The 12,836-nt window shown below is 39.1% G+C and overlaps 1 protein-coding gene across 1 annotated transcript in view; it reads right to left on the minus strand.

Moving 5' to 3' along the window:
* THSD4 (thrombospondin type 1 domain containing 4) overlaps positions 1-12,836 on the minus strand; it is a 97,784-nt gene that overhangs the window by 46,688 nt on the left and 38,260 nt on the right. The window contains exon 2 of the mRNA XM_027644520.1: positions 8,830-9,034. Coding sequence (XP_027500321.1) covers positions 8,830-9,034 — 205 coding nt within the window. The remainder of the gene's footprint in view (positions 1-8,829; positions 9,035-12,836) is intronic.

The raw sequence follows: 12,836 nt of genomic DNA on the forward strand, positions 1-12,836 counted from the left end.
GAACAACCAGCCTTTCTGAGTTCCCTCTCACTATTTTGCATATTTCTCTTTATCCCTTTCCCTTCCTTTCAAAGCCATCTTTCCATATTTCAAGAGAAGTTAAAAAAACATTCTTTTAATACAGAACTTATGAAACAAGCACCTCAGTGGGACTCATTGCTGCTGGCTGTTGTTCAGATGATGTATTTGCAGGGCAGGTCATCAAAGCAACAGCAGGCTTCAGCTGGTGCTCTGCCCTGGGGATTGCTGTTTTTATAAGAACATTGCTTACAAACAAAGGGTAAAAAACCCACAACACCACCTCTGCCAAATGATGGCAGAACTAGGAAACATAGGAAATGAAAACATGATTTCCATGAGTTTCCAAACTGGTCATGACCGCTGTCACCAACGAGCAGGTACGAGCCAAAAGTGCAGCCAGCACAGGGAGATGGAAAGAAACATTCCTATTCTCCCTCAAGATGCAGAGGATAAAGGCCAGGAAGCTGTTTAGCTGGAAAACAGCAACACAGAGAATTCTCCTTCAGGTTGAGGACAGATGGAAAGCCACGAAGCTCCCAGGCTTCTTGCTCAGCATCCCAACCCAGAGCTCCCTCCAGATCTCCCACCAGCAGCAAACAAGGAGAAACTCATTTAGAAGCTCAACAGAGAAAATACTGATGGCAAGTGCCTGCAGAAAACTGGTCTGTAAGACAGGGGGGGCAGCTGTGACACACAAGCTGACCCAGCCATCCAGGCTCAACCACTTTCCTGAGGCAGAGGAAAGAGCACTTCCCCTCACCCAGATCAGTAGCAAGGTCTGTCTTTTAGTAAAAGTTTTTTAAAGATCTGCCATTTAACATATAAAAAAGAATAAACTAGTTTTTGAGAAAGCATTTCCTTTGTATGTTTCCAAAATGTGCCTGGAGCCCTACAGACCACTGTACAGAGTGGTAGATACTGTTTAATGAAGCCAGAAGGGAAAAGGTTACTTTGGAATTTAGTATAATAAGATAACCCTGCCAGGAACTTCAAACTGGAATAATTTCAGCAACACCAGTACTGAAAAAATATATGGTCAGCAAAGAATAATGTCGTGGATATATTGTGTTTCAACTCCAGGTCATTACACGAGGTAAGATGCTTGTGCAACTTGGATTCAGTGGAGTTGAATTCATTAACACAAGAGTTGAATTTCGTCCAAAGTCTTAACAGCTTCAAGGGGTTTAGAGGGTGATCACCCCCAGCCAAATAATACATGTTGGCTACAGTAAGATGAACATTTATTTAGTGAAAGAAACTCTCCCTGAAGAAAAACCATTTGAAACTATTTTATGGACCATAATTCAAAGGATATGTAAGTGTGTGTGCAGGAAGAACCTGGCATCTTGATAACAAACTACAGGTAAGAAATTTTAGAAAGGCAGCTATTGCACATTTCTATCTGGTTTAATATACTGTCTCCTATTAGTTTTTGCATTTCTTTTGCATTAGAAGCAAATTTTTGTTAGTCTTCATTCTCCTAAGGTACCATAAGGCAACTTATGCATTTTCCTCAAACACGGGTTGGACTCCAAAGATCAAACACTGACATAACCTGCAAGGATTTCAAGCTGCACTGGATCTGATTGGGAGTGAAATCCCCTTTACAGGTCCAGGAGTGTCCATGGTGGAATTCAGGATGCCTCCCATCCTACACCTTATGTGAAGATGTCACACTGTGATTCTTCAGTTCTGGATTTTTCTGTTCTTCTTCTTTTAAATTTGATAATGAGCTCATAGTGTTTTCAAAAAGGCAAATGCTTTGACAAGTGAAAGATCCTACCCTCTCCCTGGCTTTGTGTTCATCACCACAGATCTCATCTTCCACATCCCTGAGTGATCTCTCCTATGTGACAAACATCCAGCTGTGGCTTCAAACACCAACAGTGAGCTCAAGTGCCCTGTAACCCAGCATTACCCTTTGGGAAGGAATGGTTTAATAAACAGAATATTACCAACAGTGCAGAAGGAAGGACAAAGACTTAAATGTGACACAGTGAACACTTCATCCTAGCTGTCACTTTTTTAATGGGGAAAACCATGCTCATTGTGACAGGCACATGATCAGAAAGGGCAAGATCCAAACACAGACTGATGCAAAACTTCTTGACAGAACATGCTGCTAGGATTCTGTCATCTCCAGGCCTAAACAGAGACTCCTCGTGTCCCTTCACCATGGCCTTGAACCCTTCAAACAGGATGTGCTAGTCAGACTGGCTGTGGTAAAGGGAATTATTATGACCCAAAATCAGAGCAGGTTGTAGGCCACACACACACACTGAAGCTGTAGTTTGCAGAGGAAGACCATGAAATGATCAAAAATCAGCAGGTAAACAAGTTTTGCCAAACTAACCATAACAGTGCACTTTTTGGTTTAAGGAAATGCAACCTACTGAACATCTCAGGCCAGCAAACGTGTCTGAACATAAATCCTGAGGGAATCTGTCAGCAATGAGTGTAACTTTCACTAATGTGCACTGAACTGGGGAGTTGCTAAAAAATGCATGTTTGTCTGATCAGACCCTGACCTTCTGTGCATAAAACAGTCATGGAAAAGCACTTTCCTGGATAGGTCGGGATCAGACACTTCAGCAGTGAGGCTGTTTTTAAAGCCATGGGGAGAAAGACAATGCTCTTAGTAGACCTGTGTTAGTTTTGAATTAAAGCATGGCCACATAGAGAGCAATTTATTAAAATTTATTACTGTTAATTCAGATAATCAATGTATCTAGAACTGAGGAGCCAATGCTAACTGAACTGAAATAAGTGGAAAAAAATTAGAATCGTCTCTGCTCATCAGGTCTCTTCTAAAACTGACATTGAATTGAAAGTTTTGAGGTGCCCAAAAATTTTTAAAACTTCTATTAATGGCCAGTCTTGTAGAATCAGAAAACATTTGACCAAAAGTAGAATCTGAAGCACCGAAGGACAAGACTGAGAGTGGAGACAAAAAGATAAGGCAGAAGCAAAAAACCAGTAGCTATCAATTTATTATTACCAGTATCATGTTTTTATAGGAATGCCTGATCTTGCAAACACTAAAAAAAAAACCCAAACCAAAAAACACCAAACCCCAGCTTGTTCCTCTTCCTGTGTAATATTTCCTGAGTCTTCAGTTCAGCATTCAGGAAACAAGGACACAGCAGTTCTGCTGGGATACCTAATCATAAAAAGGATTTCTTAGGAATATTATTCAAAATGTTCTGCTTAAGTTTACACAGAGATTCTAACTAATAATTTGCTCTGCAATTTCCTTATGGTTTGAACTTGCTGTGCTGAATTTCAGTTGATTTAAGAAGTGTTTCCTTAAATCTTTTCTCCACAGTTTGGAGCACATTGTTGGCTGCACAAAGAAATGTCTTTGTTGTTTAACTCCAGCAGAGAACAGGCAAGAGGACCAAGGACAAAAGGTAAAAAAAATAGTTATTCTTATCCAGATATTGTAATTACATGTTTTCTAAGTGCTGCATTCAGTAAGCTGTGGATGCAAGAGAAACACTCCAACTCCAGTGCACGGACAGGGAAGCACTCAATGAATAATACACACCAGAAGAAATGCCATGTTTAAGTCATTGAAAACTCAAACATGTAGCCTCTCCTCCATATTACTATATGGTATTTGTTGCAACTTTTTTGCACAGAAACCTGTAAACTTGTATAAAAATAAAATTAAAAAAACCCCAGTAACAGCAATTAAAAAATAAGTATATTTTGAAGTGTATTAATTGATCTACTTAGCCCCACATGAAGAAATGAGTTAATTGCTTATATTATAAAACTTTTCATATGATCACCTGTGATACATCAGTGCCTCTAACAATGTTTATCCAAATTCTCTGCCAGTGTTCTAAACTAACTCCTTTATCTGCTGTAAATTTCAATCTCTAAATTGATTTCAAAATGTTATTTTAACCTCCAGAGCTGCTAACAATATTTCATGATGAAATGTACTGCTTGAATGTTATTGCTGCATGGAATACGGAGTGAAAGTGGGTTTTGAGCATCTTTTAACAGCCCCATTAGTATCAGCTCCTGTTCTTTCCAGATGACAAATTTCTTACAACCATACTCGTGTTCAGGGACACCAATTTTCACAAAGGTGCTATTAACAACTCTTGGAGTTTTGTTTAAAAATATTAATGTGCAACTCTTATTTTAATCATAAATACTGTACACTGGCATGTGCCAAGAGAAGATGCTACAATAGCAGAGCACCATTTTACAGAAAGTGGGGGAAATGGATTAGACCCAAAGATATCTCTATTGCATTTAGTGGCTGAAATTGCTTAATGCCATTAAAACCAAAATTGAAATACAGAATATATTCCCTGAAGGAACTGTGATGTGCTTTACAATGAGCAATGAAATGAATTTCACTGTGGAACAACCATCTTTGTAGCAAGCAGTGTTCAGGTGAGAGAAACAAAACGTTAAGGGACCTGCTAAAACTCTGTTGGATCTCCCCTCCCTTTCCAGGGACACTCACACCCCTCAACTGCCAGCACTGGTGGCACCGTGGCCGGGACCGTTGGATGAACTGGATCCCAAGGCCACAGGACTCCAAACTCAGACAACTGCCCCAGAAACAAACTGGTCCTTGAGTTACACGACATCACCACATTCCTTTAATGAGAGCAAGTTCATCACACAGTGTAAACGTATTCCAAAATGAGCACATTTTCAACCATTGGATCTCTCAATCTCATATTAAGCTAAATTTTAACTACTGGCACCTCCTTCCCACCAGACTGCCTTGCTGCTGAGGCTGTGGATATGGAGGACAACCAGCTTCTTTAAATTAAGTTCTCAAGACACAAAAAAGGCAAAAAAACCCCACCTTCCAAATAATCACTTCAGATTCATGTTATTTGGCCTTACATTTTACCATTATCTCAAATCCCAATCCCGAAGATGATGAAGGATATTTCTACCCAAAACCACATGTTTTGTAGCACAAGTGCTGTAACACCCTGGTCCCACTGAAGGTATTATGGTCCCACTTAATTCAGTGGCAGGCTTCCCATGTCCATGTATGAGAACTGGCCAGCTGATGATTACCAGTGGGATAAAAAGTATGTCTTTGTCTCTTTTCTGGACAAGACCAGCATGTGACAGAAGTGCTTTGCCAATGGAGAACTCTGTCCAAGGTCAGCTGTTCTGTTACCAACGGGTCTAACACGTCAGCCAGTAAGAAAATGTTGCTGAAAACTGCTTTGAGAAGCAAATCCTTCTGACACAGCTCAGGACTGCACAGCCTCTAACCTTCTTTACACTTTAGAGAGTCTAAACCTAAATTGTAATAAAATACTAGAGTAAATATACAGCCTGATGAATACATTATTAACAGGAATGAATAGCTATTATACAGCACTCCAAACTGGACTGCTTTCTTTCTGAACTAACATACACTAGAAAACAAACATGAGATGTTTCCTGGGGAATTTCAGATACACCCAATGGCTCTGTTAGTTAGTTAATTTTGGCTCACTAAGAAACACTAGTTAATGCTGCAGCTCATTCTCAAACTGACTGCTAAAATATTGCCTCTATCAGATCAACACTCTTCCTACAGTGAAGAGCTGCAAGAAATGGAAAGCCTAAAATGAATTGGAGCACTTGGGCAGGGAGGGAAGGAAATATGTTTGTGTTATATGAAATTCATTTATAAAAAACTGGGATTTTGTGAAAAGTTAATTACAAAGCTACATGAAAAAACAACTAAACAACCATTGAAATTGCCTGTCTCCTTTAATCTGCATATTCTGAGTACCCAGATAATGACATGTTCCAGAAATACTTTAAAGCTTTATATACCACTGTCATGTTTTCTCTTTTGACAGAAGTTTATCATTTACAAGTAGCAAGAACTTAAAAATTTTATACTGGAATCACTCCAACTTGTGTGCAAAGACCAAAAATGCAGTACTTAAAATGAGCAAACCTCAAGAAGCTCCATCATATTCAGCAGAATCATTAGGACTGTGCTTTTTATGAGGGTCACAAGCTCTGCAACAATGAGCAATAGATGACTACAGAAAAGTTCACAAAAGCAGTGTGGAGAAGCTTTCAAATGTTTGAATGACTTTTAGCTGAGTTTGATACTTATATTCCTGCCTGCTTTTTCCAGCACCTCCTGATTTTACAGAAATACCTCCTTGTGAAAACAAACTTTCCTGATTGCTCACTTGGTTGGTGCTTTTGACAAAACAGTGAAAAGATATGGAGCTTTGTAAAAATCGGAACACATGGAACCAAGACAATCTCCTAAACAGAGACAAGCAGGATAACTCCAATTCCCAGAAACATCTGCTGTCATCTTCTAAAAAAAAAAAATAAATCTTAGTGACCTTGAGCCAACTTATGATTTTGCATTGAAGAAACCATAAAACGTACAAAGTGAAAGGAAAACCAAAAGCAACCACCTTACACTCCTTCAACCAAGTGGAATGTTGCTTACAAGCAGTTCTGCTGGCTACAACTGGATCATGACAGAACAGGGTCCAGAAAATTCAGTTTTGCAAAGTATTTAACTACATCCTTAAAGGAATGGCTGCTGGGTTGTTTTTCCTGTTGTTGCTACACCTTAAGGATAAGGGTTTTTTAATTATTACTTTTAAAGTTCAAGACTTTTGTTTATTACCATTAATATAGAGAAAACAGTAAATACCAGATCTTGAGTTCTCAAGCTTCCCAGCTCTACCACTGTTATGTGCATTATGTCTGTATTCTGAATGCTGCTTTATCAGTGGGAAATTTGTGACCACCAATGTGCCAAAACCCAACCTCACCATTACCATTTCACTTGTCCAATAAATTGCTTGATAAACCTGTCTCTGGTTTCAGTTTTCTGATCTGCTGGAACACGTTCATTCCTGTCCTGGTGCAACTCACCTGCCTCAATAAAGCAAGTTTATTGTGTAACAATGTAAGCAGAACAGCTGGAGTCCTTCTAGCTGGAATTACATCCTCAAGAATTCCTAACAAGCGAGCAAGCTGGCAAATTGAACAGACTAAATCCATACCAGCAGCTTTAAAATAAAACATATGAAATGGATAAAAAAACAAAAAGAAAAAAAGAAGGAAAGAAAAGAGATGATAGCATAAACCAAGGGTTCAGGGGATAAGCAGTTAAGGAGTAGCATGGGAACCATGCCAACGGCCTGGTTATTTTTAATCAAAAAATGTTACTTTCTTTCTGTGCTGCCCATTCCAAAAATGTTGAAGTGGCTCAGGCCATTTTAACATAGTTAAGGGAATTTTTCTGCCAGCTGTTTTTAGATGCTGGCACATAAATCTGACAGAAAAATTACATTCAGCTCCATGATTTTATATATTAGTAACAAGACTGCTTTCACTGTACTGCCAAGTAAGCTCCGTTCTCACCCATTTTCTACCAAGTGTACAAGTATCTGTGGAAGTTCTTTAGAGAGAATTATTGATTTAGTTCATCATCAATCAAGTTGGTGTTGATGGATGTTATACAGACTGTTGGCATGAACAAATGAATGCTAGTGCATTTAGGTACATAATGTATAAAAAACTCACTTGGATGAAACCAGAACAAATTAGAACTGATAAGACCACCCTACAAAAGGTCCAGACATTTGCTTTTCTTGGACTGTGGGTAGTTTACATTATTTCTTCAATTTTTGAAGGGTCACTTTCCTTGTACAATTATGGAGCTCACGTTACAGTTCAGACTGTTCCCCACAACAAATTCCCATCCACAGGCAATGTTCCTGTAGAACTCAGTACAGCTGCAGCAGGAACTAAGGGGAAGAAAGTAGAAAAGAGGACAGAAGCAATTCCATAACGAGCATTTTCCTTTCTTGTACCTGAGCAGCAGTTGAGATGCTCACCAGCCACAAGTGAGATAAAGCAGCTGTCCAAGAGGAATACTGGGGTTTGGAACTTCCAGTACAGTTTTAGCAAAGACTACACCAATTTTACTATCTGGTCTAGCAATTGGTAAGACAGATCTAAGGATGGACTAACAGGTGAAGAGAAAGTAAAGGGTGAGGAGCAGGTTTTATAAATCTGAACTGACTCTTCTTTCTCCAGTCCAGTCAGCAGAACTGCCTCCAAAACATGCACAAATATAGACAAACCAAGGGCTTTGTAACTTGGGAACAGGACAGGTGACAACAGGGAAAGCCACATTTCATAAATGCACACAAGACTGACACAGATCTGCATAAATTCCACATAATCTCTGACCTGTAACCCATTACACACATCTAGAAATATACCTCAAGGTGTTATGTTAATATAAATATTCAAGGACGATCTATGGTTTTGAATTAAGAACCTGCTTCAGAATAAACAAGTGTACAAATGACCTTGGATTCTGCAAATGCCACCTCAGTACCAAATTATCTCCATAAAATTTTTACATTCTTTCACTTTAAAAGAACTGAAATTTTAGGCAATCAGAAGATGCTCTTTCCTCCTCAAGCAGTCTCAATTCAATGTACATGAACAACCAATGCTTGGCTGGATTCCTGACTGCTCAGAGAAGGGCAATGATGTGGGAAGGGAAAACACCACAGCAGAACCAACTAACAGGAAATACCAAAGCCAGGTCAGATGGACAGGGAATACATGGGAACAGGTCTATGGTGTTTGCCGTGCAAGAACAACCTGGAATGACAGACAGTTCTATCAAAATACCTATTTAATGATTTTTTTTCCTTTTCTCTCTTCTTCTTGACATCTATTGCACACAGCTCAGAAGGCCTTTCCTGGCACAACCTCCACCCAGTTGCACTAGAGCACAAAGAAGGCTTCATTCACTGAGATGCAACTTACCCAAATAGTTGTTGCTCTTTGACATCTCAGTAATGTTGATTTTAGTAGCTCCTTCAGGAATTTCCACTATCTTGTGGTAGCCAAGATTTGTTAGCGTGTGTTTGAAAACTCCAGACACCACCTTGCAAGCAGTGTTGTCCCCTCCACATATTCCACACTTGTCAATCACCTTGTCAGAACCCAGATAGTCGTCACAGCCAATGCTCTGCAAAATAAAGTAAGATTTCTTTTTCCAAGATCTTACAACTGCAGACTTTGGACATAATAACCAAGGATAGCATGACTTTCAGAGAACAATCAGTTGTGAAACCATTTTGAGAATCAGCATTTCAGCAATGTCTTCCTTTGTTCCTCTGTATGGGGAAAGGCCAGAAAACCTAAAGGGTTCATAGGCTCGGGGTTTCAAAGTTAGCTGACAGGTTTTTACATCCTGCTACCAAAAATACTAGAACAGTAATGCATTGTTCATCACTGATTGCATCCTCCTTGGCTGAAAGGAAAGAACCTCTTAACAACACAGTTCCCACAGCTGCTAGTCAGAGAAGAGGTGGAGAGCTATGATTATGTCAGGATTCAAAATGGGCTTTTTACAAAAGCAGAACTACTTCACACATAGAGTGTTGTCCTAATCTCCTCTAAAATTCTCACCAAAAGAGGTTTCTCAGAAATCTTTATGCTGCACCTTGATAGTTATAGAAGGGATCCTCCAGTTCACTGAGTAGAAAATCTTCAACCCACTCCGTAGCACCCACTTGGATGGGATAATTCAAAAGAGAGAATTTCCTACAATCATAGAATGGTTTGAGTTGGAAGGGACCTTGAAGATCATCTCATGCCAACCCCCCTGCCATGGGCAGGGACATCTTCCACTAGACCAGGTTGCTCCAAGCCCTGTCCAACCTGGCCTTGAACAGTTCTGGGGATGGGGCAGCCACAGTTTCTCTGGGTATTTAAAATAATCTAAATTAAAGTGCAGAAAAAAGGTTACAGATTTGACACAAACAAGAAAAAAAATCTTTCCAAGTTACTGCACTTTAAAAGTCTCTACAGTACATGCACTACATCCTGTTTTACAGAAACACTTCTGTTCACTGATCTTGCTGGTTTGTATTTACAGACTTAAGGAAGTTTTATGATGAACACCTATCACCTACTTCTATGATTAACTGGTACATCCCAAAAAAGAACTTCTCATTCTTATTTGAATAAGAATGAAATATTACATGAGCCAGTAGAACAGAAACCTATCATATATTTTATGAAATGTAATTTGGAGGTTGAAACTAGATGATATTTAAGGTTCCTTGAACCTCAACCATTCTATCATTCTACAAATGTAGTAGTTCAAAGTAAATTTAATAAATTCATGTCTACCCCAAAGAAAAGCTTTTTTTAAGCACAAAGAAATCATTCATGATCACACTAAAGCTGCAAGTCAGGAAAGATGTCATAATAAGTTAAAAATACAGCAACAATGCAACAGATAAAAGGAAAACTCTAAGGTTGTTAACAGATAAATCAAGAAAATACCAGATACACTTATGCTACTGTTGAAATGTGATAAAAGCATGTAAACAACAATTCTTCCATCATTTTTGATCTTACCTACCCAGTGCTGGAGCCTTATCTTTTTAACTAACCCCTGTTCTACATTGTTCATGGTTCTTCTGTTAAGAGAATCATATTTGACATTCCATCATCCTCATTTTAATAAACAGTTTCCTGTATTCTACCCGAATTTCTAAGCTTTTCTTGCCATGTCAGGTATCTTCTCCATATAAAGTCAGATGTTTTTACTTCCCAGGCCTCTCAAACAGAATGGGAAGATGTTCTCTTAATAATTCAACCAGTAACGAAGTGGACACAAGTGAACTCACACATTGGAGATTTGGTGTTGTCCCAGGAGCTCAGGTGTGGTAACCACCTGTGCACTCCACAAAACACCTTCCCTGCAGCTGAGATGGTAATTTGGAGACTCCTTCACTGACCAGGAATGCAACTGTGTTTTCACAAAAACAACACTGTTATTTTCTGTTTAAAAATCAACTTATCTATGAGATAAATCAGCTTCTGTTTTGTGACAACATAGGAAAGCACTTCAGCAGCAAGCCAAGGAAGAGATTTGATGTCCTGGAATTTTGATACTGGTTATGGCCTAATTATAGCCTGGAGATAAGTAGGAATTTGTGATGTGTTGGAATGGTTGACAGCTAAACAGCACACAGACAAACCAACTGGATTTCCTCCTAGAACACAGGCTTGAACTGGAGTTGGCTACAGAGGAAGCTCCAGATCCTCAAGAGACAGTTTCAAAATAAGCAGCAGATACTTAATCTACTTTGATGACAATATCTTTAAGTTATTAAAGAGCAGAAAATTAGCTGCATACAACTAGAAACTCTGTATTCCTCAGTATAAAATTTGGTTTTATTTCTGAAAACTGCAGAAATGCCTGAGTTGGGGTTTGCTGTTACACATCGTGGTGCTCGGGTATTGGAGACAAGACAGTTCCCAAACCCTCTGAAACATGGCACAACTGATGTGCCCAGCACCATGAGATGTCCCAGCACCAGCAGAATGCAGCTGCCACAAACACAGGGAACACCAGGATGGCCAACAGAGAAAACCCTACAAGCCACAATCCCTCCAAAACGACATGGCCTACTCCAGGAAATGGCATGAACCATTTTACCAAGGCACTTTCACACAAGGACAAGGGATCACAACAAAAAGAGCCTGTCAGAACACCAGACATCTGGGATTTCACTCCTGTGTATCCCACCACTGTCTTACTCAGGAGAAAGATCTGAGAGCGACCAACAAAGGAATTCCAGCAAGAACTGCAAAAACCATGAAGGAGTAGGGCTCCACAACAAGACTAGTAGAGTTTGGGTTTATTCCCAGCCATTGAACCCAAAGGTATTATGTTCTTCAACTTCAGCACATCAATTAACAATACTGGAAAATAAATAAAATACCCTGATCCTCAAAGAAAACATAAATAACTTCTGTCATAGATTTTGAAATTAAATTTTATTATTCTACTTTACCACTTGTATCCTATGAGATACAAGAATAATGATGTCCACAAGGTGGCACTTACAATCCTTGTGAAATCAAAATGCAGAAGGTCTTTGAAAAAAAAAAAAAAAAAAAAAAAGAAAAAAGCTAATTTCTTACACCTCAACACAAAGGTTGTATTGCACTTCTTTTCAAATGAGCTTTTATCACATGAGTAACAACTGCTGTCATTTTGTTATCAGTAACAGGATCTTAAAATATCTCAGTCAATCCAAAGATTTCTTTTGGTTTGGAATGTATTTTAATCTGAAATACAAATGTTGTACAAAACTGAAATGAAGGAGAACCTCTCAAAATGTTATTTCTTGCATCATATGTTCTCCTTGTCTGGTCACCAGGTGGACTTTACTTATCAATCATAAACAAATGTTTTAATCCAAATTCTGGTGTCTGTCCTCCAAAGGAATCCTCATTGAATTCAAAGTTGACATCAATGGGAAATTTGCCAAGTCACAAGGGTCAGGCTCTTTATGGATTTGACAGGGCAGAATTATGTCAATCCCATGGTCTTCATAATGCAAAATTTACTAGCAAGTTTAAATGACTTTTGGACTTAAATGTGTCAAACAAAAGTATATATATTTTTTTTTTTCCATTCACTTGAACTTTTGTGTAAAATTAATCACTCCCACTGAATCTGTGGGAATGAGAAAGATCAGGTTTAGGAGCATCTCAGGGACTTTTATGTACACAAATCTTTGGGACCAGACAGGATGCAACCAAGGGTGTCAACAGAGCTGGATGATTTCCCAGTGAGGTCATGGTGGTTGGCAGGAATGCCCAAAAAGCAGCTGCCACATCCATCTTCATTAAGGGCAAGAAGGAGGACCTGAGACTCAGCTGCAGGTTGGTCACCCTAACAGCCCTCAGGAGACTGCAGAGCTGATCCTCCCAGAAGGAGGATCCTCCAAATACATGAAGGACAA

This window comes from Corapipo altera, unplaced genomic scaffold, assembly GCF_003945725.1.
Source record: "Corapipo altera isolate COAL_440 unplaced genomic scaffold, ASM394572v1 50, whole genome shotgun sequence".
NCBI classification, from domain to species: Eukaryota; Metazoa; Chordata; class Aves; order Passeriformes; family Pipridae; genus Corapipo; species Corapipo altera.